Source organism: Vipera berus (genome assembly GCF_964194415.1).
Source record: "Vipera berus genome assembly, chromosome: 5".
In the NCBI taxonomy this organism is placed as follows: domain Eukaryota; kingdom Metazoa; phylum Chordata; class Lepidosauria; order Squamata; family Viperidae; genus Vipera; species Vipera berus.
The window spans coordinates 97,973,505-98,000,144 of NC_138207.1; the positions used below are offsets into that span (position 1 = coordinate 97,973,505).

The following is a 26,640-nucleotide window of genomic DNA, read 5'->3' on the forward strand; positions in this document are numbered from 1 at the left end:
GCAACGGGGCGGCTCCAAAGGAAAAGGAAAAGGCATTAGGAAAGCCACGCCTTGGATGCATAATAAAAAGGGAGGTGTGGGAGGTGCTGGTTGCCAAAGGCAACTGTTCAGGTTAAGAATCAGGTTGCGATGAACTGTGTTTGTTTTTCCTCAAGTCAATGAGTAATAAAAGGGGGTTGGGCTTTTCCTGCGGTTTCTGCCCACTCGATTGGAAGAGGGGTTTTTCCTTGTGAACTTAAGAAGGACTCAAGTAGGCTGGGACAGAACAATATTCTTGCAATCTAATCTTGGTGGTGGGGGTCCTTGGTGCTCTCTGAGCTTGGTTGTTGCCTTATAGACATTTCATTACCAACTAGGTGGCATCACCGGTGTAAGAAGAGAATGGGCTTTGCACTCCCAAGCACTGAAGACGTTGCCCAATTGGGTCGTGAAACATCTGCAACAAAACCACCCAGCTCCAACAGCGCCAAAGAGAGCCCACAGTTCACACCTGAGCTACAAATATTCCCTTCTATTGTTCATCTGGTCTTTACCTGAAGAAGCCTCTTTCCACCTCTCATAATTTCAGGTGCAAATTCCTCTCCTCCAACAACGATAGGAAATGTGAGCATTTGTGAAAATAAGAAGTAGCCTTTAAGAGGGGACCAGAGTGGGATCTACTTCATTAGGAAGAGCTTCTGAGCCTGCAAGGAGCTGACAACAGAATGGCAGAAATTTGGGCAATCTCTCATTTCAGTTTCTGAAATGGGGGAAACCTATGCCGGATAGGCCTAAAGCAGAGTATTTCGTAAAGAAGAAGAAGCAGGTGGATGCGGTCGCTCCAAAACTGGGCCGTTTCCATATTGTCTTTAAAATGAAAACCTATGGATATTCTTCTAATCTGGGTGTAAGGGGAAATAAAAAGTTAGCCCAGGCTTAGAAATATTCTGCAGGCTGGGAATGATTGAAGTAGGACTTCCAGACCTCTCTACGAGTTAAAAGGAACAAATGGGAAGGACTTCTTGGACAAGGAGACTGTAGGCAGAACAAGAAGTCCTCAGGGCAAGTGGGGAAAAAAAGAAAGAAAAGGAAATGGAAAAATGCTGGAAGGAGGACAACTGCTGTCTGGGGCCACTCTGCCAAAGAACAGAACGACACGGTAGGTGGGACTCTGAGGTAGTTCTTGCTGACCTTCCATCAGGATTGTCCTGGACTTGGCCCACTCCAGCCTTCCATCTGAGGTCAGGAGACCAATTGGAGGCAGCCTGTCTTCCTCGTTCTCCGACATCTTCACTATCTTCCGTAACTGAGTGAAAAGGTCCCCCTTGCTGAGACGCCGGAAATTAATCACCACATCCAACACAAAGAACTGCCGAGAAAGCATCAACGTTAGTGGTGGGAGGAGCGAAAAGACGAGAACGGTTTAATCTTTGAATCAGGGGACGGCTGGGGCACGAAGGCCATTTTCCCCTTGCCGATTGAGCTCCTGGAGGCCATTTCACGACTTGTTCCCGCTTGGCATGGTTTCTTCACCCACCTACGGCATGCACCACCCCCAACAGCCTCTGAGCATCAACAAAGCGCATTCAGATCTGGCCAAAATAAAATGGAACTAGGTGTGCTTGTGCCAGACGTTAGCCAGCTAGACCCAAGAGACTAGCTGAATTGATTGGCGAAGTCTTGCAACTTGACTTTATATACATTCTTGATCAATTCAACTGAAGAAGAAGTGGATGAGGGGTAGGGGGTTGTTGTTGTTTTTAAAAAAGTGAGATTCAGATGCCCTTACCTGATTGTTACAAGCCACAATGATATGGTCTGGTTCAGGCATGATACTGCTTTTCTGGGACACGAGGGTGTCCTTCGCATGTCCCGGAAGACGATAAGAAGAGAAGAGTCCGTAATATTGCTTCATGCAAAGAGGATGACCCGACAGTTGTCCACGAGCAAAATCCACAGGCAGTGCGTGGCTTGGTGGAACAGAACAAGAGACAAATCCATCATGCGTGTAAGGGCAGAAAGAAAAGAAATCTAAATCAGTTCCACTAGAACCGGGATAGATTAAAGAGAAAGTATCGGTAGATGGATTGCCAAAGCTGAAAAGCCATCATTCTTAACAGGTCCACAGAAATCACGTTCCAACCGCATTACCATTCATCAGTGCTTTTTTTGTAAAAGAAAAAGGTGCCGGAACTCACACATGTCATACAACCTGCCTTGCCTACCCTACAAGGTTCCATCCAAAAAAGGTGCCGGAACTCCGTTCTGAGCGTTCAGTGAGAAAAAAAAGCCCTGCCATTCATGAAGGACCACTGGAGAAAACATGGCCATAGTCAATAATAAGGACCAAACGTATCTACTTTCCCCTGTCTTGTAATGTTCTGCTGGACTTTGAAATCACAGACTGAAAAATACGAACGTGTTGCCACTCACGGTAGAAGGAGCCTTGGTGGAGCAGTGGGCTAATGCCTCCTTAAGTAACACCAGCTGCCTGCCATTAGTGCAGGTTCGAGTCCCACCAGGCTCAAGGTTGACTCAGCCTTCCATCCTTCCGAGGTAGGTAAAATGAGGACCCAGATTGTTGGGGGCAATTAAGCTGACTTTGTAATAATGCCCCGAGATGGGGCCGAAAGCCCTAATAAGCAGGCATATACATAGAATGAAGGCTACTGCTAAGCTTGTAAGCCGCCCTGAGTCTTCGGAGAAGGGCGGGATATAAATGGAATTAAAATTAAAATTAAATTAAATTCTGCCAGAGAGGACTATGGGTTGTTGTTTTTGGTTTTTTGTGGTGTGACAAGGAAGATCTTGGATGGACTTAGTCCAGACATGTCAAACACAAGGCCCGAGGGCCAGATCTGGCCCGCAAAGTGGTTTCATGCGGCCCGCGAAGCCATCCTGGAAACAGTGAGGGAACGGCCCCCACTGCCTTGGCCCTGGCCCAGAGACCCTCCTTCTGCCAGAGACCCTCATATCTGTCCCACTCCTGCCCAGGCCCCCATAGGCACCCTTGATGCCAACGATGTAGAGCTGGCCATGCCCACCCAGTAGGCCATATGCACTCTAACCACGCCCACCCAGTAGGCCACGCCCACCCTGGCCATACCCACCCGGCCCCTTGAGGGCAACCGCAATGGTGATGCGGCCCTCAATGAAATTGAGTTTGACACCCCTGACTTAGTCCTTTCTAAGGGGCAGGCAAAATTGTAAGGTCAGTGTGATGATTTGGGAGAAACTTGAGATGCTAAAATTGATATGGTATTCTAAGGACAGTAGAAAAAATAATCATTATAATGCTTTGTAAGCATGACTTCTGGAGACACTTGTAAAAAGACGTTGCGCTAAACTAGGTGGAAATAGCAGACTTAAGATAAGATAACCTTTATTGTCATTTTTTTTTACTGTGGGCACAACGGCACACATCAAAAATGAAATTTAATTGCCCGCTCTCAAAGTGGAACACACACATGACACACACCTAACCATACTATATACACATATGTATAGACCCACACCCTTACATATACATAACAAATATTAAATACTGTCCATCTTGAATATATAATGGAAGGAAGAAGCTTGAGAGTTCACAAGGTTAAAGATTAATTGTTTGGCAAAATATCATATCAACTGTTCCCTTGGAATAAAGGTTTTTTTCCCCCCAGAGTTTCAATTAGAATAATATTTGATAGAATCTGAACATTTCAAATCAAATTGTTGAGTCTCACTGTTGAATCATTTGAGATGCATTTGAATAAAATCAATTTAAAAGGATTTTGAGCACACGTGAAAGCTGTTTTTCCCCCAGATTGTTCCTGCAAATTGAATCAACCCAATTCAATCCTTCAAATCACATCACATCATATTATATGGAAATGATCCAATTTTCAAACAGCTGTGATCAGATCTTTGACTCTGTTTAGACTGATGATCTGAATGGAATGATTTGAATTGTATAATAGACAGTTCCATAGTCTGGACTGAGAAGATGTATTGAATGGATCCAAAGCAGGGATGGAAGTGAGTGCATTGTTGAGCTAAAGTGTCATCTAACACAACAGGATCACTCAACACAAGACATAACACATGCAGGTTTAACTGACAGTTTTTGATTGTGCAGTAATGCTAGTGAAGACAGACTGGCCCACAGTGGAATGAATATGCAAACTTTTTACGCTTTGGCAAATGATCACATATATTCATAATAACATCTTAAACCCCATTCCACGCAGACCTAGCTTTGTTACGCTACTCAATGTTGTGACAGCAAGATTTCATAAATCACATATTCCTCCTTGCAAAGAACTAGAAATGGTTGCCTTTTGATGCCAAACTATAATTCTGGGGTGCACAACTTTTTAAGGGCTGAGGGACACATTTGGCCTTTTGAACAGCCCCGCTGGAACCATCCTTCCAGGAGTAACGGGTGGAGACAAGGCCAAATTAACACTCTTTGCTTTTCATTTATCTTTCATTTTCATTCAACGGAAATGTCATTATTATGATTACTTCCAATTGTGTCTTCTATAATTTCCCCCATCCTCTTAAAAAAAAAAGAAGAAGCAGCATCCAATTTTTTTGGAGTCCTTAGAACAAGGGTTAGGCAACCTTGGCTCTTTTATGACTCGTGGACTTCAACACCCAGAATTCCTGAGCCAGCCAGGCTGAGGAGAAATGGAGAGGTTTCCATACTGAGTGAGCTATGCTGGTTCAGGAATTCTGGGAGTTGAAGTCCATGAGTCATGAAGGGGGCCATAGTTCCCGCATGCCGGCTCAGGAATTCTGGGAGCTGAAGTCCACGAGTCATAAAAGAGCCAAGGTTGCCTACCCTTGCCTTAGGAGGACATGCATATGAAATTTGGGGTGTGTGTGTGTGGAGATTGCCTTCAGCCCTGGGATCATACCGGCAGTTCATGCAGCAACCTTGTTCCTGCTCAGAAAATATACTGTTTTTTAAAGATCTTCTAATCTTCTGATATTTTTTTCCCAACCAGTTCCAGAGTCTGGGACTTAAGTCAGATGTAATCATGTTAACTGTCCACAATTTTTATGGGACTTGCCCCTGAAATCAGTGCATCTAAATTACATCTACAGTTCTCCTCAAGACTAAAGCATGATTGACTTCGAGAGAGTGACTTCGCTGCTGCATGAAGTCATCTCAACAAACTTTTATTTTTGCCCCTCATTTAAGAAGAGATTCTATTCGTAAGGGACGGCTGCCTTACCTGTCCAGGAGAGTTTTATAATCCAGAACTCCAGAAATGAGATTGGCCGCAAACCTAGAAGTCAAAATATAGAAGCCCCGTGGATTTCTGTAGCAAGAAATTATATACACATCACCTTCATCAACATCATCATCATTGAATGATCACGGTGGGGTGTTTTTGTTTTTTTGCCAGCTGACAATCAAGGAGCAGTGGGATAGGATGTCCATCAGCATTAATTGATCTTATTAGTTCCATTTTTAGATCTCTTCTGAAAGGGAATGGATGAGGTTCTCAGCTAATTTGTCCTGTAAAGTAGTTTAGATCCCTGATATGGTGTGGGAACCCAAACCTAGGTCTTCTGAATCCAAATCCATTGTTTTAACAATAAATTGAGGAAGTGTATTAATGAGTTTCTTGCACCTATTCAGATTGGGTTAGTCCTTTCGAGAGACCTAGCCAGAGTGGTTTAGCAAAAATCCAGGACACAGCTATTTTAATGCTCCCCATTTTCTCTTTCCCCCACAAACTCTTCTTTCCAAAGGATATTTTTAATCTCTCATTATTATTATTTTTTCCCGCAGGCAGGCAAACAGGATCATGGGTTGTTTGTTTCAACCCACCTTTGATTTGGGCTAGCTAGCCTTAACTCCCAATGTTTTACGGTACTGTGCATGAATGATGGGTGCACTCGATGCTTTTCTCTGAACAATTTTTAAATTATGACTGCCTTATTGCAATTCACATTTGTACAAGATTGTGTCTGGACAGCATTTTCTGTTTCTTTCTCCTGTCCAAGCTTTTTGTATAGGGCTCCACCAGGCCAAAAGTCTTTTCCTGGTCAGGATCTGTGATGATGATGATGATGATGATGATGATGATGATGATGATAATAATAATAATAATAATAATAATAATAATAATAATAATAATAATAATAATAATAATAAGAAGAAGAAGAAGAAGAAGAAGAAGTTGGAAGGGACCTTGGAGGTCACCTAGTCCAACCCCCTGCTCAGGCAGGAAACCCTATACCATTTCAGACAAATGGCTGGCCAGTCTCTTCTTAAAAACCTCCAGTGTTGGAGCATTCACCCCTTCTGGAGACAGGTTGTTCCACTGGTTAGTTGTTCTAACTGTCAGGAATAGAGATGCAAAGCGGGGGGGGGGAAGTAGCTGCCACAATGAAGCTATTCAGTTTATATCTATAGACAAATCGGCACTGATAATGCATTTTTGAAAGATTCTGAAGATGAGCTATAAAAGAGAATAGTTCTGCTCAGTGCTGCCATTCTGTAATTTTACAGTGTATGTCAATAACATTTGCAGATCATATGGTTTAATCAGCATACGTCGGAATCAGGACAGGCTAATTAGAGAGCTGGGTGTGAGATGCAAACTCAAATGTTAGAGTAGAGTAGAGTAGAGTAGAGTAGAGTAGAGTAGAGTAGAGTAGAGTAGAGTAGAGTAGAGTAGAGATGAATAGAACAAGAATAAGAATAAGACTAAAGTAGAGAAGTAGAATAGAATGATAGAGTATAGAATAGAATAGAATAGAATAGAATAGAATAGAATAGAATAGAATAGAATAGAATAGAATAGAATAGAATAGAATAGAATAGAATAGAATAGAATAGAATAACAGAGTTGTAAGGGACCTTGGAGGTCTTCTAGTCCAATCCCATACTCAGGCAGGAGACTCTATACCATTTCAGACAAATGGCTGTCCAGACTCTTCTTAAAAACTTCCAGTGTTGGAGCATTCACAACTCTGGAGGCAGGTTGTGCCACTGATTCAGGAAATTCCTGCTTAGTTCTAGGTTGCTTCTCTCCTTGATGAGTTTCCATCCGTTGCTTCTTGTCCTGCCTTCAGGTGCCTTGGAGACTAGCTTGACTCCCTCTTCTTTGGGGCAGCCCCTGAGATATTGGAAGACTGCTATCATGTCCCCCCTCGTCCTTCTTTTCATTAAGCTAGACATACCCAATTCCTGCAACTGATCTTCATATGTTTTAGCCTCCAGTCCCCTGATCTTCTTTGCTGCTCTTCTCTGCACTCTTTCTAGAGTCTCAACATCTTTTTTACATTGTGGTGACCAAATGTAAGTGGAAGTTATACATAGAACTGGAGTCCCTGTGCCTTATGACAGACTAGGTAAGGAATCAGGCTTTTAAGACTTGACAAGCATTGAAATTCTTAGATTGTACTCAAAGTAAAATAAGATTAAGCACATAACCACATTAGCAGTTAGAGCAGTGCATTCGTCAAAACAGAACAATTTCAATCAATGCATTCCATTAAAATTTCAATATTTTTAAGTTGCCTCTGTACTTTAGGAAATGCTATTTAATTTGACCAGTAACTTATACTCAGGGAGAGCTTGTTATGATAAAAAGGAGAAATGTATCTAATAACTTCATTTATTTATTTTAAAAAAGGAGCTTTTGGGCATTTTTAAAGGAAAAGTCTCCTTTAATCTTGATTTTAGGCGGCTACGTGGATATGATAAGATGAGGCAGTTTTAAGCAGTTGACTATTAAAATTTAAGTCACCTGCATAGATGTGCTTAATTTATTGAAGTTTAAGTCAACTGCTTAAAGAAGATATGTTTTTTTAAGGCCTCTGTGCAAACCTGGGAAGTGGATGCTTTAAAGAGACAACCACTTGTCTTCCTTAAAAAGGTAAAGGTAAAGGTTCCCCCACACAAGCGTGCTAGTCGTTTCCGACTCTAGGGGCCGGTGCTCATCTCCGTTTCAAAGCCAAAGAGCCAGCGCTTGTCCGAGGATGTCTCCGTGGTCATGTGGCCGGCATGACTAGACGCCAAAGGCGCATGGAACGTTGTTACCTCCCCACCGTGGTGGTCCCTATTTTTCTACTCGCATTTTTACGTGCTTTCGAACTGCTAGGTTGGCAGAAGCTGGGACGAGTAACAGGCGCTCACTCTGCTACGCGGCACTCGGGATTCGACCCGCCAAACTGCCGACCTTCTGATCGACAAGCTCAGCGTCCTAAGACCAATTTTCCTTTTGGGGATCAGTCAAGCTTATTACAGTAGGTGCTGCCTCCTACTGGAACCTCAATCTATTTAAATATCTTGAATTTTTATGCAATGTATTATTAATTGAACAGAATCAAGGGAGGGCCAGGACATGTTAGAAAAATCTATAGAAAAAAAATGACAGAGATCTGTGAGAGAATCCTGTCTGAAGATCCTAAGAAACAAAGAAAAGATATTTTCCCCAGCTTACTGCTTTCGAAATATGTCAATAACTCCTAGAGGTCCAGTATTATCTGGATAGATCAGTTATCAAATAGCTTCTTATGTTACTTCTATATATTGTGCCATACTGCTTAAGTTATAATATTAATGGAATGCTAATTATATATTCAATTCCTGGCAAATAGGCGGGGAAGAAATGGAGGTAGTGACAGTTTTTATTTTCCTGGGCTCCAAGATCACCGCAGATGGGGACTGTAGCCAAGAAATTAAAAGACGCTCGCTCCTTGGGAGGAAAGCCTTGGCAAATCTAGACAGCACACTAAAAAGCAGAGACATCACCCTGTCAACGAAAGTGCGTATAGTCAAGGCCGGGGCTTTTCAACCTTTTCACCTATTGTACCACTTTTAGGATATGGCAACATCCGAGTACCACCAGTCGCCTAGCAAGGTGTCAAAAACTGGGGATGCTGCAAAATTCCAGCTGATCGGTGCTTCTTCTGGGCTCAGCAGAAGCGCCAGGATCAGTGCCAAGCTCCAACAGGAGCCTGGCGCTGATCCTGGTGCTTCCACCAAGCTCTGACAGCCCTGAAGAAGCACTGATCCTGGCACTTCCGCTGAGCCCTGACAGCCCTGCAGCTCCAGCCATCTCTCGCTCAGGCTTGTGCGGTGCTGCCACCGGTTCAGCTCATTCCCCTCCCCCATTACCACTATTCTAGGATGGTCGCGTACCACCTGCCAGGTGCCAACGTACCACGGGTGACTACCCGTACCACTGGTTGAAAAGCCCTGGTCAAGGCTATGGTCTTCCCAGTTGCAATGTATGGCTGTGCAAGTTGGACCATAAGAAAGGCCAAGCGCCAAAGAATTGAAGCCTTTGAACTCTGGTGCTGGAGAAGACTCCTGCGAGTCCCTTGGACTGCAAGGCAATCAAACCGGTCAGTCCTAGAGGAGATCAACCCTGAGTGCTCTTTAGAAGGCCAGATCCTGAAGCTAAAACTCAAATCCTTTGGCCACCTAATGAGAAGGACTCACTGGAGAAGATCCTAATGCTGGGAAAGATTGAGGGCAATAGAAGAAAGGGACGACAGAGAATGAGGTGGCTGGATGGAGTCACTGAAGCAGGAGGCGTGAGCTTAAAGGGACTCCAGAAGATGGTAGAGGACAGGAAGGCCTGGAGGAACGTTGTCCATGGGGTCGCAATAGGTCGGACACGACTTCGCAGCTAACAACAACAATTATATTTACCTGTAAATAAGCAATGGGACTTATTTCTGGATAGGTATTTTGGTTTCCACCTTAACTCCATCAAAGATAAAGGTTTTCTTGGCATCATTGTGTTAAGGAATACTTATTTTAATTCCAAAATCTTGGGAATATATCTTAATCCTTGGACTGGCAGTCCTTAAATATAAGGATTTGGATTTAGAGACGGTGATTTTGGAATATCCAAGCATGCAAAATTAGCCCTAGTTTTGCTGGTGCCCATCTAAAGACTCTACTACCTAAATTGTTTCTTTGTCCAAATTATCCCGTAACAATACTCGTGGCATATGAAAATGTCCAGAAAGCATTTGGCTCACATTAAAATAACGTTCTTTTCCATAATTTTTTTTTCCTGCTGATACCATTTCAGGTTTTAAAAATCGCTAGCTGAAAACCCCAACCATTCACCAAGGCACCTCGACTTTTAATTCCTCCTTCCACAATTCTGAGCAAGCTATAATCTGAAAGGCGAAGTTTTTAGTGGCTCAGGCATCGCAATTTGATCAACGCTGCCTGGCAGGGGTTGACGAGCAATACAGAGGCTGACCTTTTGTGAATAGGAGGACCCAAGAGACTATTTTTATTGGGAGGGAGTCTGTCATAAGTATCAGAAGCAATCCCCAGTCCAGTTTATCTTCCCAGATCATTTTAATTTTCAAATCTATAGGCAAGGGCAGGCACAATGAATATGATTTTTTTTTCTTGGGGAAAAAAAAGGATCCTTAGCCTCTGGTTTCTACATGATCAAAGGCAATATTCTCATCCTACAGTTACTCCATACTCTTTGAGAACAATCCAGTCACTGAGAAGGGTTTTTATGTATATTTTAATTGATTGGAATATTATAAGAGTAATGGCAAATATCACAATATCTCTGTTTCTGACATTTGTTTATCTGTTCCGACAAGCAGGGCAGTGTGCATGTCTGTGTTTACATACTCACACACACATGCCTATAACAGCTACTCATTTTTGTTGTTGTTATCTGCTGGAGCTGTCTGTACTTTATCTATTTTTATTGCTTTTAGTTTATGTGTCACTGTGATTTTATGATGTTGCTTGTGATTAATCTCTCCAGACAATGGAAAATGAATCAGAAGGCTGGGATATAAATTATCTAATGAATATGAAAAATAACTAAAACAGGGTGATGGCAGAAAAAGCTCCTTTCATCTTTAACACGGTCTTATTTAAAGCAACACAAAGCAAAATCCTAACATGGTTCACTCCTTTTAAATTCAGTGGGGCATGCCGAAATCTGGTTGGGCTATAGCTGAGCTGACATAAATGAAGTTGCTTAACCAATAGGTTGATGTCAGACAAAAAGATGAAGGAGCTGTGGACTCAAAAGCTAAACACAGTATCCCATGAATGAAGGTATTTCATTCCATTGAGGTTGATTCCTGAGACAATGAATGGAACAGAATGATTTGATATTCTCTCTGTCTATGGAGGTTCTCAGTCATCCAAGTCATGGCTGTCCCAAAGGTGCTTTCCCAAGAAGTAATTGGACTCTTTTTCCTTGAAGACTTTTCACTTCTCATCCAAGAAACTTCCTCAGTTCTGACTGAAGGGTAAAGGATGGAAGGATTTATATTCCTTGCAGTCATCTGTTCATTAGCACTCTTTCTGAGAGTCATTGAGGCCAGCACTCTTTCTGAGAGTCACTGAGGCCACCTGGAGATTTATCTGTGCCCTCTGGGGTCATCTGAATAATGCAAATGGGAAATGTGGAGCTTACTTGGAACTGCTGAAAGGATGGTGTTGTAAACACAGCCTGTTTTTACAACATATACACTGTATATTCAACATGCAGTATATACTGTCTATTCAACATGTATACCACATATTGTGGGAAGTCAGCCCCCCCAGAGAAGGAAATATTAAAAGGGCAGAAAAATATATTTCCTCAAAGGATCTTAAAGAGCCTTGGTGGAGCAGTGGGCTAATGCCTCCTTAAGTAACACCAGCTGCCTGCAATTAGTGCAGGTTCACATCCCACCGGGCTCAAGGTTGACTCAGCCTTCCATCCTTCCGAGGTAGGTAAAATGAGGACCCAGATTGTTGGGGGCAATTAAGCTGACTTTGTAATAATGCCGCTTGGGGTGTGCGTGAAAGCCCTAATAAGCAGGCATATACATAGAATGAAGGCTACTGCTAAGCTTGTAAGCCGCCCTGAGTCTTTGGAGAAGGGCGGGATATAAATGGAATTAAAATAAAAAAATAAAAAATAAAGAGGCAGAAAAGCAGGCCCAGTTTTCTTAATAGCGCCAAGTCTCCCTCCCGCAAGCAGAAACCAGCTCCGTAGAAATGCAGATGTGATAATCCATTCAGGAAGGTTGGAGGCCCCCAGCTAGAACGTTAAGAAGACAAAGACACCTAAAATCTACATACCTCACCCAAACTCTAAGATGGGACATAATAGGATTAACCCACAGATGCCAAAGGGGCACACTCAGACTCAGGTCAGAATACATGACACAGGAAATACAAAGCCTCAACCAGGAACAGGAGACAACTCCAAACAAAAGGCTCCAGGTGGTATAAAAACCCACTCCCTACATGTGCTCTCTCTCTCTCTCTCTTTTCTTCCAGAGCCATATTCCTGTCTGGCTCTCCTCTTCAATAAACTACAACTTTCTTTCTAAAGCAGTCGCCATGTTGTTTATTCCCGGCTTGGACTGAACCATGATGAAGACTTTTCCTTCAACAATTTGGCACCCAGGATGGGGCTCCAAGCTAACCTCTCCAATGGACTGAGACTGGTAAGCCCCATCTTGCCAGCAGCAGACCCCCTTGTGTCTGTGGATGGGTTTCCCAGGCCCTGCCCATGTGGAGCCAGGGTAGAAAAGGGAGTTTGGGGTTTGAGCTCAAGGGCTGCTTTGGAAAAAAGGCGAAGCCCTGAATATCTTGCACTGGTAGACTCAGATTGGGAGTCCTAGGGCTCAGTAGGTACAATTAAAGAAAATGTAATAGCCTGGCTTGCATGTTGGCTAACCTCAGTTGGACATCATTTTCTGGATGCACTGAACTAAGAGCTAAGGCAAGAAACAACCCTTGAAAATGGGCAGCCAGTGGTTATGTACCAAGGCAAACCATGGCTATGAAGAATTTTGGGAGGAATGTGCAAACCTGACTGGAAGCTCAAAGTGACATCCAACATTTGAAAATGACTGGCCCGGAATATTGGAAACTATAAATTTCTTTTCCACCCAACAAAATTTTTGCTCTGACTTTTAGGACTTCATGGGTTGGAAGGTCCCCTTTTGGGAGCCACTGCAAGGATCTTTTTCTGCTACCTCCATTAGTGTCTTCTTCTTCTTCTTCTTCTTCTTCTTCTTCTTCTTCTTCTTCTTCTTCTTCTTCTTCTTCTTCTTCTTCTTCTTCTTCTTCTTCTTCTTCTTCCTCCTCCTCCTCCTCCTCCTCCTCCTCCTCCTCCTCCTCCTCCTCCTCCTCCTCCTCCTCCTTCTTCTTCTTCTTCTTCTTCTTCTTCTTCTTCTTCTTCTTCTTCTTCTTCTTCTTCTTCTTCTTCTTCTTCTTCTTCTTCTTCTTCTTCTTCTTCTTCTTCTTCTTCTTCTTCTTCTTCTTCTTCTTCTTCTTCTTCTTCTTCTTCTTCCTCTCTTGTTTATCAACTCTCCCTGATCAGATCAATTTTAATCTTAGGCCAGTAAGTGTGTGATTCACACACTTATGGTGCAAAGTCCTTCGGGAGAAGGGCGGTATACAAATTAAATTAATAATAATAATAATAATAATAATAATAATAATAATAATAATAATAATAATAATAATAATAATAATAATAATAATAATAATAATGGAGGGGATAATATAAACAATGCAAACACAGTATAGCTTCTCTGTGTTATAAACCCAGTATATATTCTCTCTCTCTCTCAATCTCAAACTCTCTGTGTAAGTATGTGGATATAAATGTTTCCAGGGTCAGGAATATGTTTTTTTTCTTTCTTTCAGAATTCAACTTCTGAACAACCTTAGCATTCCTCATCATTGGCTTTAGAGCTTGAGCTGCTGAAAATCGTAACTGATCAACATTGGGATCATAGCTCATCACAAGGAGAAGAAGATGGCGTCAAAAGAACCAAAATGGTAGGCCCAGCTATGAAGTCGTGTCCTTTTAAAATCTGTTTTACCTGCATTGGGATGCAAGTAAAAAAGAGTTGAGATTTAATCACAAAGTTGAGGCCACCCTCCTGACGGATGCACCTGATTGGGAAGCCATGGTTCCCCAAACTCTAGTGTACCGATAGGTAGACCCAAGAACATGGAACGATTGCAAACATGAAGAAATTACTTAAGACATTTTTGTTCCGGTGGCTGTACTTCAGTTCTTCATATATCTTTTCGAGACAGAATAATTTACCTATAGAGTGAAGCATACTTGCGAGACCACCTGCTGCCATTGTCAACCTCCCATCGCCCGGTTCGCTCCCACAGAGTTGGCCTCCTCCGGGTGCCGTCGGCCAGGCAATGCTCGCTGGCGACCCCCAGGGGGAGAGCCTTCTTTGTGGGCGCGCCGACCTTCTGGAATGAGTTTATTTATTTATTTATTTTTGGGACTTATATGCCGCCCTATCTCACGAAGGACTCAGGGCGGCTAACAACAATAAAAAATGCAATAATACAAAAGTTAAAAAAGGATTAAACTAGCAGCCCCAATAATAAAATTAAAAACCTTTTAAAAATCCCTGTCGTCAGTCCAGGTCAGCCTGATGGAAAAGGAATGTTTTAAGGCCACGGCGAAAGGACCGGAGATCCGGGGCTATCCGGAGCTCAAGGGGAAAGTTGGTTCCACAGGGCTGGCGCTCCCACAGAGAAGGCCCTCCCCCTGGGGGTCGCCAGCCGACATTGTCTAGCCCACGGCACCCTGAGGAGGCCCTCCCTGTGTGAGCGCACCGGGCGATGGGAAGTCGTTCCCGGCAGCAGATGGTCCCGCAAATATCCCAGGCCTAGGCCATGTAGGGATTTAAAGGTAAGTACCAGTTGCCTCCGGAGCTGCGGATGGCCCCTGACCTTCGGTCCTTCCGCCATGACCTGAAGACCTGGTTGTTCCAACAAGCGGGCCTGGACTGACTACGTTTTTTAACTAGGCTTTTTACTGGGTTTAATTAGGCTTTTTACTGTCTCGTAATTTTGCATTTATTGTTTAATTCTCTTTTACATTTTTTACTCTATGTTTTTTTTTAATTTTTATTGTTGTGAGCCGCCCTGAGTCCTCAGGGAGAAGGGCGGCATATAAATTTATTCAAATCAAATCAAATAAGTTTCATCGTGGTTTTGAATGCAAATCTGTGGAAGGTGCTTTTAAATTCACCTGCATTTCAGAGGTAGCTCATTCAGAAAAGAGGAGGACTCCAAACAGAAATTCAAAATTGGCCATGGAGATGAGCGGGCCGGGGGGGGGAGTTTAAATATATTTATCACTTTTCTATATGCATCGTTTGGACTTCTGTTGGTGATAAAGGGCTACAGGTCTAGCCAGAACAGAATGTCATGGTCGGCAGTGAGTCTTCAGATACTTTACCTGAGTTGGTCATCTGCTTCTGGGAACTGTTGGCAACCAAAGATAATTGCTGGGCTAGAATTGATGGGAAGAGCTGATCGGTTGTTAAGGTACATGTCATCTAGCCAGTATTGCAATATCTACGAGAGAGAGAGAGAGAGAGAGAGAGAGAGAGAGAGAGAGAGAGAGAGAGAGAGAGAGAGAGAGGGAGGGAGGGGGGAGGGAGAGAGGGAGGGAGGGTACATTGTCTTTTACCATAAGTGTCTTTGCCTTTCTATTTTATTTTTATTTGTTTGTCTCCTGCCTTTATTATTTTCATAAATAACTCAACATGGCAAACATTTCCAGCACATCTTCCTTTTCCTATTTTCCCACAACAACGAACCCTGTGAGGTGGGTTGAACTGAGAGAGAGAGAAAGAGTCATTGGCCAAAGTCATCCGGATGGGTTTCGTGGGTAAGGTGGGACTGGAACACACCGTCTCTTGCTTTCTAACCTGGTGCCCTGGCCACTAGACCAGGGGTAGGCAACCTCGGCTCTTTTATGACTCATGAACTTCAACTCCCAGAAATCCTGAGCCAGCATAGCTCAGGATTTCTGGGAGTTGAAGTCCATGAGTCATAAAAGAGCCGAGGTTGCCTACCCCTGCACTAGACCAAACCGGCTCTCGATTTTTAACCTGAATGTTCTTTGATGACTACAAGTCTAGAGTAATTCTTCTCTCCCACTCTAATCTCCCACCGTCTTCAAACAAGGAAGTCTGTAAATAAACATTTGTCTGTACTCAGGGCTTTTTTTGTCATAGAACCCTCAGAACGGAGTTCCGGCACCTTTTTTGAATGGAACCTTGTAGGGTAGGCAAGGTGGGTTGTATGGCATGTGTGAGTTCCGGCACCTTTTTCTTTTACAAAAAAAGCACTGTCTGTACTAATAATGCCTCTGTGATATCAGAGCATCTCAGTCAAGTCCACAGAGGAGGGAATAAAGGAGAAACCCCGGCGTGATCCTAGCCCTTTTCACCTGTTCACCTGTTTGAAGCTGAAGGACAGAAGGCTTACCCAATTCTCCATTTGTTCACGCCTTTCAAGGAGCTTCTTCTGAAGGAACTCTCCATGGCCTCCTGGCACCCCAAACGCCTCCACGAGAGACTTGGTTTTCTTATATTGTTCTTCAGTCACCAGATGTTTCATGCACCGAAGGTACATGTCTAACGTTTGCTGGAGGGAAGGAACCGGAAGCTTGGGAAGTGCCTAACGAAAAAGAAGCCGAGCAGTTAGTAATTGAATATTCCTGTGGTATTTTTTTGTTTTACAAAACTATTTTTGGCAGTTGAACTTCAGCTTGGATGTTCTAACCCTGGGCTTTTCAAGCAGTGGTATGGGTACCACCTGTGGTACATGAACACCTGGCAGGAGGTACGCAACCATCCTAGAAAAGTGGTAGCGGGGGAGGGGAATGACCTGAACCGGTGGCAGCACCACACAAGTCTGAGCGAGGGATAGCTGGAGCTGCAGGGCTGTCAGGGCTCAGCGGAAGCACCAGGATCAGCGCCAAGCTCCAGCTGGAGCTCAGCACTGATCCCGGCACTTCTGCTGAGCCCAGAAGAAGCGCCGATCAGCTGGAATGTTGCACCATCTCCAGGGTCTTGTGATTTACATTCAGATGCTTGGCAACTGATTCACATTTATGACGGTCACAGTGTCCCAGGGTCATGTGAAGTGACCAAAACCTGCTGCAATCACCCAGCAGAGGGGGAAAATAAAAACCAATTACCCCCCACCCCACCCCCGCTGCCAATCCTCAACAGAAATGTTCACAACAATGAAAACCTCGGACAGGAGGAAGAGCGCCGCTGAGCGGGCAGACAGGTGTCCTGCTCGGCTGTGGCTTGGGGGGCACTTTGTTCAGTGCCATTGTAACTTCGAACAGTCACCAAGCGAACTGTTGTAAGTCGAGGACTACCTGTACTTCATCACTTTTCTTCCTTTTTTGGGGGGGGGTCATCAAGTTCTTGACACCTTGCTAGGCGACTGGTGGTACTCGGATGTTGCCATATCCTAAAAGTGGTACAATGGGTGAAAAGGTTGAAAAGGCCTGTTCTAACCTATCTCACCATGGAGAAAGCTAGGGAGTTCCAGAAAAACATCTACTTCTGCTTCATTGACTATGCTAAAGCCTTTGATTGTGTGGATCATAACAAACTGTGGCAAGTTCTTAAAGAGATGGGAGTAACAGACCATCTTATTTGTCTCTTGAGAAACCTATATGCGGGTCAAGAAGCAACAGTGAGAACTGGACACGGAACCACTGATTGGTTCAAAATTGGGAAAGGAGTCCGGCAAGGCTGTATACTGTCGCCCTGCCTATTTAACTTATATGCAGAGCACATCATGAGAAAGGCAGGGCTAGATGAATCAAAAGTTGGAATTAAGATTGCCGGAAGAAATATCAACAACCTAAGATACGCAGATGATACCACTCTAATGGCAGAAAGTGAAGAAGAACTAAAGAGCCTCTTGTTGCGGGTGAAGAAGGAGAGTGCAAAACTTGGGTTGAAACTTAACATTAAGAAAACCAAGATCATGGCATCTGGCCCTCTCAATTCCTGGCAAATAGATGGGGAAGAAATGGAGGTAGTGACAGATTTTGTTTTCCTGGGCTCCAAGATCACTGCAGATGGGGACTGTAGCCAAGAAATTAAAAGACGCTTGCTCCTGGGGAGGAAAGCCATGGCAAATCTAGACAGCACACTAAAAAGCAGAGACATCACCCTGTCAACAAAAGTGCGTATAGTCAAGGCTATGGTCTTCCCAGTTGCAATGTATGGCAGTGAAAGCTGGACCATAAGAAAGGCTGAGCGCCAAAGAATTGAGGCCTTTGAACTATGGTGCTGGAGAAGACTCCTGCGAGTCCCTTGGACCGCAAGGCGATCAAACCGGTCAGTCCTAGAGGAGATCAATCCTGACTGCTCTTTAGAAGGCCAGATCCTGAAGCTAAAACTCAAATACTTTGGCCACCTAATGAGAAGGAAGGACTCACTGGAGAAGAGCCTAATGCTGGGAAAGATCGAGGGCAATAGAAGAAGGGGACGACAGAGAATGAGGTGGCTGGATGGAGTCACTGAAGCAGTAGGTGTGAGCATAAATGGACTCCAGAAGATGGTAGAAGACAGGAAGGCCTGGAGGAATGTTGTCCATAGGGTCGCGATGGGTCGGACACGACTTCGCAGCTAACAACAACAACAACAAACCTATCTCACACTTCCTTTCCGGTTCCATCTGGCCCAAGGTTATCATCATACTTGGAGAGTTGCCTAGAAGATGTAATTGGCTGTGGAGAACAAACCTTTGTGTTGGGGAAGGCTCTTGAGAGTCCCTTGGACTGCGAGGCGATCCAATCAGTCAATCCTAAAGGAAATCAACCCTGACTGTCCTTTGGAAGGACAGACATTGAAGCTGAAGCTCAAAGATTTTGGCCACCAGATGAGAAGACAGGACTCCTTGGAAAAAGACCCCCGGTGTAGGGAAAGATGAAAGGCGAACGGAGAAATGGACGGCGGAGGATGAGATTTTATTTTTATTTTATTTTTTATTTTAATTCCATTTATATCCCGCCCTTCTCCAAAGACTCAGGGCGGCTTACAAGCTTAGCAGTAGCCTTCATTCTATGTATATGCCTGCTTATTAGGGCTTTTGCCCCCCCCAAGCGGCATTATTACAAAGTCAGCTTAATTGCCCCCAACAATCTGGGTCCTCATTTTACCTACCTCGGAAGGATGGAAGGCTGAGTCAACCTTGAGCCTGGTGGGATGCGAACCTGCACTAATTGCAGGCAGCTGGTGTTACTTAAGGAGGCATTAGCCCACTGCTCCACCAAGGCTCTTGGTTAGATAGTGGTTAGATAGTGCCATCAACACAATGAAGATGAATTTGGGCAAACTCAACAAACCGTTATATAGAGAGAGGAAGGCCTGGTGTGCTGTGGTCCATGGATTCACAAAGAGTCAGACACAACTTGGTGACTGAACAACAACAACAACAATTTAAAAAAAAAAAATACCTTTGAGCAATGCAGAATGGAGCCAAACTATTCTATCCCATGCTAGCTTTGGGGGGGAAAAATAGACAATCCCAAAGAGACACTTTAATGGTACAACTGCTAGCAGATCACTGTGTTGTATTTTGCGTCTCTCCGGGGTGCACAATTAATCTACCCATCTCTAAACCTTTGTATATAGAGTTTGCAAATAGATAGAAACCAAGCACTGTAATTTCTAATGGTGTTCTCATTTAATTGAGACAGAAGGGAAAAATATAAGGCAGTTTCCCTCTGCTTGATTTTTTTCCAGTGTTAATCCTGTAATTTGGGGTGGGGGGAGTGGGGTAATGGCTAGATTTTAGCTGAAGTTTAAACAAAAATCACTATCAAAATAAGTTTGCAGTTTTATAAAAATTAGGAAAAACAACAACAACAGGTGGAGCTTCTATCATTCCATTATGGCCAACATGTTGACTTTACTGAGCATAAAGGTAAAGGTAAAGGTTCCCCTGCACGTACGTGCTAGTCGTTTCCGACTCTGGGGGCCGGTGCTCATCTCCGTTTCAAAGCCGAAGAGCCAGCGCTTGTCCGAGGACGTCTCCGTGGTCATGTGGCCGGCATGACTAGACGCCAAAGGCGCACGGAACGCTATTACCTTCCCACCGTAGTGGTCCCTATTTTTCTACTTGCATTTTACATGCAAGCAGAACTGCTAGGTTGGCAGAAGCTGGGACGAGTAACAGGCGCTCACTTGGGATTCGACCTGCCAAACTGCCGACCTTCTGATTGACAAGCTCAGCGTCCTAACCCACTGAGCCACCGCGTCCCTTTACTGACCATATCTGGCTAGAAATTCTAGGAAATGAAGTGGCTTCTTCCTTCTCATTTCTCATCTAAGAGAGAAGAAGAAAGGTGGTTTTTTCCTCTTTTTAATTGTAAATTTTAAGGGACATCTGGGCCAATAGAGTTAAAACTTATTTGCTTTGAGAGAATGGACGAAGAAGAGACATCCTATCCATTTCTTTCTATCTAGAAAGGACACTCCTCCTTTGACTTTGACCTTGAAACTTGGTTGATGGCCTAAAAGTCTTTCCCATCTTTTGCTTTTCTGGGGGGGGGGTTAAGTGGGGAGGGGGATATCAAATGATTTCTAGGTAAAATCATCCATAGAATTGTTCAGCACATCCACAATCCTAATTTTAATTGACCATCCTTCTCCTTGTACACTTCACATTAATCCGTTTTCCACAGATAAGCGGCTTGTTGAATTTTTCAAGGCAACTTCACTCATGTTGCCCATGAAGAGGAACAATGTGATGACTGTCTCTCCAAACCAGGGTTGTCCAACTTTGGCAACTTTAAGACTTCTGGACTTCAACTCCGAGAATGCTGGCTGGGGAATTCTGAGAGTTGAAGTCCACAAGACTTGAAGTTGCCAAGGTTGGACGTCCTTGATTTCAAGTCTTGTCCACCCCACTGGGAATTCAACTTCCATTCTGATGCCTCTTTCCATCACTCACCATCTCGTCTCCGCTTTGTGTGGCAATTTCCTTCTTTGCCGTGATCTTCTCTCGGATTGGCACTTTGAGTCTCCTCTAGAGCTTTTCAACAGATCGCAAAATCTGAAATCGCTCGCAGAAGGTTGCAGACTCAGCTCCTTGGGTATAGAAACATATATAAAGGTAAAGGTTCCCCCGCACATGCGTGCTAGTTGTTTCCAACTCTAGGGGCCAGTGCTCATCTCCGTTTCAAAGCCGAAGAGCCAGCGCTTGTCCGAGGACGTCTCCGCGGTCATGTGGCCGGCATGACTGGTTGCCAAAGGCACACAGGACGCTGTTACCTTCCCACCGTAGGGGTCCCTATTTTTCTACTTGCATTTTTACGTGCTTTCGAACTGCTAGGTTGGCAGAAGCTGGGACAAGTAACAGGCGCTCACTCTGTTACGCGGCACTCGGGATTCGACCTGCCAAACTGCCGACCTTCAGATCGACAAGCTCAGTGTCCTAACCCACTGAGCCACTGCATCTCTCTCTCTCTCTCTCTCTCTCTCTCTCTCTATCTATCTATCTATCTATCTATATATATATATATATATATATATATATATATATATATATATATATATTTCAAATGTTAACTATTTAGATTACCTTGCTAGGCCCCAAACATGGGGCAAATCTTTATTTCCTGTTTTCAGCCTATCTTGAAGGCTATCGAACAGGCAGTAGTCACACCGGACAATTCATATATTTGTGTAAATTACTAACAAAGAATTAAAGGGAAACTGAGATGCATTTCTGACTCTTTAGTCTTCATCAGTCAGCTATACCCTTCTGAGATTCGAACCTGGGCTGATTGCATATTAGGCAGTGTTATTTGCCTCTAAGCCACAAGGTCTCTCTCGCTCTGTTAGCTTTTTCTGCAAGGGAAGATACATCAAGTGATAGGTCCCTTCTGCTTTGTTGATATTATTTGCTAAATATCCTTTCATTTTTGATGGCAGCATATATCCCCAGGATCTTATCTCATCTTATCTCATTTTATCTCATCTCACCTCACCTCACCTTATATCTTATGTCTTATGACTTATGTCCTATGTCCTATGTCTTATGTCCTATGTCTTAAGTCTTATGTCTTATGTCTTATGACTTATGTCCTATGTCCTATGTCTTAAATCTTATGTCTTATGTCTTATGTCCTATGTCCTATGTCTTAAGTCTTATGTCTTATGTCTTATGTCTTAAGTCTTATGTCTTATGTCTTAAGTCTTATGTCCTATGTCTTATGTCATTTGTCTTAAATCTTATGTCTTATGTCCTATGTCTTACGTCTTATGTCATGTCCTATGTCCTATGTCTTAAGTCTTATGTCCTATGTCCTATGTCCTATGTCTTATGTCTTATGTCTTAAATCTTATGTCCTATGTCCTATGTCTTATGTCTTATTTCTTAAATCTTATGTCTTATGTCCTATGTCCTATGTCTTATGTCCTATGTCTTAAGTCTTATGTCTTATGTCTTATGTCCTATGTCCTGTCCTATGTCTTATGTCTTATGCCTTAAATCTTATGTTCTATGTCCTATGTCTTATGTCTTATGTCTGAAATCTTATGTCTTATGTCCTATGTCTTATGTCTTATGTCTTACGTCTTACGTCTTACGTCTTACGTCTTATGTCTTAAGTCTTTTGTCTTATGTCTTATATCTTGTCTTGTCTTGTCTGGTCTTGTCTTGTCTTATCATCTCCCCTCCCCTCCTCTCCCCACCTCTCCCTTCTCCTCTCCCCTCCCCTCCCCTTTTTGCCTCTCCCCCTCCCCACTTCTCCCCGTCTTCCCCTCCTTCCCCTCCCATCTCTCCTCTCCTCCCCTCTCTCTTCTTTCCCCCTCCTCCTCTTCTCCTCTCCCCTCTCCCCTCCCCTCTTATCGAACTCCAACATGCAGTTTTTCCCTTTTTTTTCGCTATTTCTGTTGAGAGAGAAGACACAACCACGTTGATAGAAAAGCCCATCTACGCCAGCAGCCATCAAGCCAGTACGTTGAGCTGCAAAACCGGCGAGCAGGGAAGGGAAGGTGGAGCCTTCCATCAAAGAAGAGAAGAAGTCCAGTCCATTGCAGTCTAATTGCTGTGTCGGACGCCTCCGAGCCAAATGTCAAACACAACATGGGCTTATTTCTCAAGGATTCCATGCTGCAGAAGACTTAATTATGCCAAAGGGGAAAAAAAAGTTCCATAGAGGGCTTTATGGCCACTTCTGCCCAGATGATTTAAAGGGTCAGGCAATTTGCTAGGAATCAAATTAATGCCGACCGATTTGATTACGCTGAACTTCTTATGCCCCATCCTGCAAGTGGGCCTGCAATGGGGAGATTGACATTTATGGGGGTCCTGTGGCCTTTGCAGTCCTTCAAAAGCAAAGAGTAATCTGCAACAAAGAAAGAGGGACCTTCCCACTAGGGACAAGGGAGATGGATCCGACTTTAAATCAGGGCTCTACTCAATTTAGTGTGGCTGGTTCGCTCAGGGCACACCCAAATCATCCCTCAGTTGTAAAGAAGCAAAAGAATACATTCTGAAAACCTGAACAGATACAGAGATACAGGAAACAATTTTATGTGGGCTTCAGCGGGAGGAAACAGTTATTTATGGTTTGCAGAATAAAAAAAAAAAAAAGAGAGAGAGAGAGAGAGAGAGAGAGAGAGAGAGAGAGAGAGAGAGAGAGAGAGAGAGAGAGAAATGGGTGTATTGCCAAAGACAGGAGTTTAAGATGGAGAAGGAATGTCACCCCACAACTGTCATATGGGGAAGCAGCTTCTCCTTCAAGGGTGCCTTTCCTTAAGACTACACGGGGGAACAAAATTTCCTTGAGTTTGCACATCTCCAGGTTGCATCGGGTTGTTCTGCTGTCCTTCATCTTCTCAGTCATTTGTCTTCTCCAAACTGAAGCGCATAGATCTGAGACCAGCTCCTTTGGGAAAGGGTTCAACTTGGTCATTGTGCAGTTCTTAAAAGGACGCATGCTTCATTGTCTCCTGAAATCGCTTTTCTGTGGCTGTTTTCCCCAGAGCTCCACCAAGGAAAAATAGAGAGACTCAAGACATTTTAGGGAAAGGGCCTGCTGAAACCTTGCAGCTCAAAATGTCCGACCCTTCTTAATTTGATAGCTTCTCAGGGTTTTGATAGGTTTCTAGATTAAAAACCACACACACACACACAGAGAGAGACGCTTCATCCCAAATGGAGACTAGATCATGAAAATCATGTTTGTCTCCCTCTATCATTCATTTCTGACTGGTGAGACAGAACGGATAGAAATTCAAACTTACAGAGGTTCTCCCGAAATTCTTTCTGGATGGAGTCACCATCTCATTACAGCAGAGAGAAAAGGGGAAGAATGATTGAACCAAGAAGTCAGCGCATTTCACTCGTTCGTGATACCTACAAGCTTTTCACAGCATCCCTATTATAAATAATAACAGAACTACTCGGTCATAAATTGGAGTACGGCATTGGAAACATTTGTTTTCATTAAGAAATTCCATTACTGCAGGACACTAAAGAGCAGTGAACGCTGTTTGAACCGTCTTTTTCTCAACCTGCCTAAGTTAATCTTTTCTGCATGCGTAAAAATTAAGTTCCCACCCACCCCACCCCAGTTTTGAAGTAAGGTTGCCATTATGGAGAGACTGGAAAATGTGCTTGACGGAAGGTATCAAGGGCAAAACTCAACCTGAACTCAATTCCTGGTGATTCCACGTCCGTAAGAATTGTCGTGATAATACGGAAGTGTTCGCCATTGTATTCCTGTTATTGTTATTATTGTGATGGCTGGTCATACGGTCAGCCAGATGTTTAGATTGGAGTTGGCATTTTGATCCACCTATCGAGGCCTTCCCAACGACCTGGGATTGCTGGATGGTCTTAAAGTATTACGGCCAGATTTAAGCTGTTCCAAATAATTGGTGCTGGAGAAGACTCCTGCGACTCCCTTGGACTGCAAGCCGATCAAACCGGTCAGTCCTAGAGGAGGTCAACCCTGATTGACCTTTAGTAGGCCAGATCCTGAAGTTGAAACTCAAAGACTTTGGCCACCTAATGAGAAGGAAGGACTCACTGGAGAAGAGCCTAATGCTGGGAAAGGTTGAGGGCAAGAGAAGAAGGGGATGGCAGAGAACGAGGTGGCTGGATGGAGTCACTGAAGCAGTAGGCGTGAGCTTGAATGGACTCCAGAACATGGTTGAGGACAGGAAGGCCTGGAGGAACGTTGTCCATAGGGTCACGATGGGTCGGACACGACCACAGCTAACAACAACAAATTAAAGCTGCCCTCTGCAATTGACTAGTGGTGATTTTGTCAATGGAGACGGTGTCCAAGTGGTGTTTCTGATGCTTTGGGATTGCACACCAGGTGCTCCTCTTTTGGGATTTCTTTTGCCCCAGTCGTTCTACTTCTATTTGCAGGCCTTTGTTGTGTGTGATTTTTCCCAGCTCTTTCTCTCTCTCTCTCTCTTTTTTCGTTGAGCTTTTTCTTGAAGGCCTAGACCAGGGGTAGGCAACTGTGGCTCTTTTATGACTCATGGACTTCAACTCCCAGAATTCCTGAGCCAGCTGGCTCAGGAATTCTGGGAGCTGAAGTCCATGAGTCATAAAAGAGCCACGGTTGCCTACCCCTGGCCTAGACCCTTGGTTGCTTAGAAATGCCGTTGCTTCCCTATCTCCGAGGGAGTCTTTGGTGCTTTCTGAGCTTGGTTGTTTTCTTGCAGGCATTTCATTATCCGAACCAGGTAACACCAGCTGATGACGTTACCGAGCTGGGTAATAAGATGTCCGCGAGAAAAACAACCAAGTTCAGAGAGCACCAAGGACTCCTCATTTCCTCTTCTTCTTCTTCTTCTTCTTCTTCTTCTTCTTCTTCTTCTTATTATTATTATTATTATTATTATTATTATTATTATTATTATTATTATTATTATTATTATTATTATTATTATTATTATTCACAGTTCCTTTAATACACCACAAACTAACCAATGAAATATAAACATTTTTTCAGGTATTTAACATTTGTTATATCAGTAATGCTGTAGGTATTATATATCGCCATACATAAATACCTACTACACGTAAGTTTGGGTGCTGCTCGTCCATTTCCCCTTTCACTGTATCCACCCTCCTTCTCTCTCTCCCCTCTTCTCTACTTTCTTTCTCCCTTTCTCCTTTCTTTCCTAACTTCCCTCTTCTTCCTCTCCTCTCCTCTTTCCCTCCCCACTCCCATCCCCACTTCTCCTCCTCTTTCCCTCCAACCTTCCTACTTCCTTCCCCCTCCTGTACTCTCTTCCCTCCCATTCCTCTTCCGATACAATTCAGGCGTGATGAAGGACCCCCCTCATTTCAACCCTGAGCTACAAACATTCTCTTTTATTTGAGTCACCTCTGTCTCTCTCATCAGGAAAAGATCTTCCTGGTGGAAGATCTCTAATTCATTCTGAACCAAAGAGAGAGGGAGGGAGAGAGTTCGGGAGGAACCAAGACGCAGGCGCATAAACCTAACGCAGGTTAACCTAGGTCTTCTTAGGGAGCAGTGTTATTCCCTGGCTGCGGCCTTTGCTGGCACCTGGATTCCTTTGCTTTTGGCAGCACGGATCCGGGCGCCCTACCATCTGTTCCCGCATTACGCTAGAGGGACCGTCTCAGGGCTGCGCTTTCACACACATCTGATGGAAGCCAAATGCTTGACGGGAGAATGGAACAAAAAGTTCCTGAGTGGAGAGGCAGAGATTTTGGAGGATTTTCGCCAGCCACCATCTTACGAGACTTGCTAGCTGGTCTTCTGCCCCTGTTGCCTGCTATAGTCAGGAAACACATTTTTAAAAAGAGCAGTTTCAATTGGAATCCCCCAAATATTATTGAAATCTCTC

At 43.8% G+C, this 26,640-nt stretch overlaps 1 protein-coding gene across 1 annotated transcript in view; it reads right to left on the reverse strand.

The window, feature by feature from the left end:
- The window catches only part of CHAT (choline O-acetyltransferase), a gene marked incomplete at both ends in the record, with an annotated part of 45,251 nt that extends 18,857 nt beyond the window's left edge, over positions 1 to 26,394 (reverse strand). Inside the window, 6 exons of the mRNA XM_081328617.1 lie at positions 1,171 to 1,348; positions 1,769 to 1,949; positions 5,205 to 5,258; positions 15,210 to 15,328; positions 16,247 to 16,438; positions 26,380 to 26,394. Of these exons, the coding sequence (XP_081184743.1) occupies positions 1,171 to 1,348; positions 1,769 to 1,949; positions 5,205 to 5,258; positions 15,210 to 15,328; positions 16,247 to 16,438; positions 26,380 to 26,394 (739 nt within the window). The remainder of the gene's footprint in view (positions 1 to 1,170; positions 1,349 to 1,768; positions 1,950 to 5,204; positions 5,259 to 15,209; positions 15,329 to 16,246; positions 16,439 to 26,379) is intronic.
- Between the last annotated feature and the right edge of the window lie 246 nt (positions 26,395 to 26,640).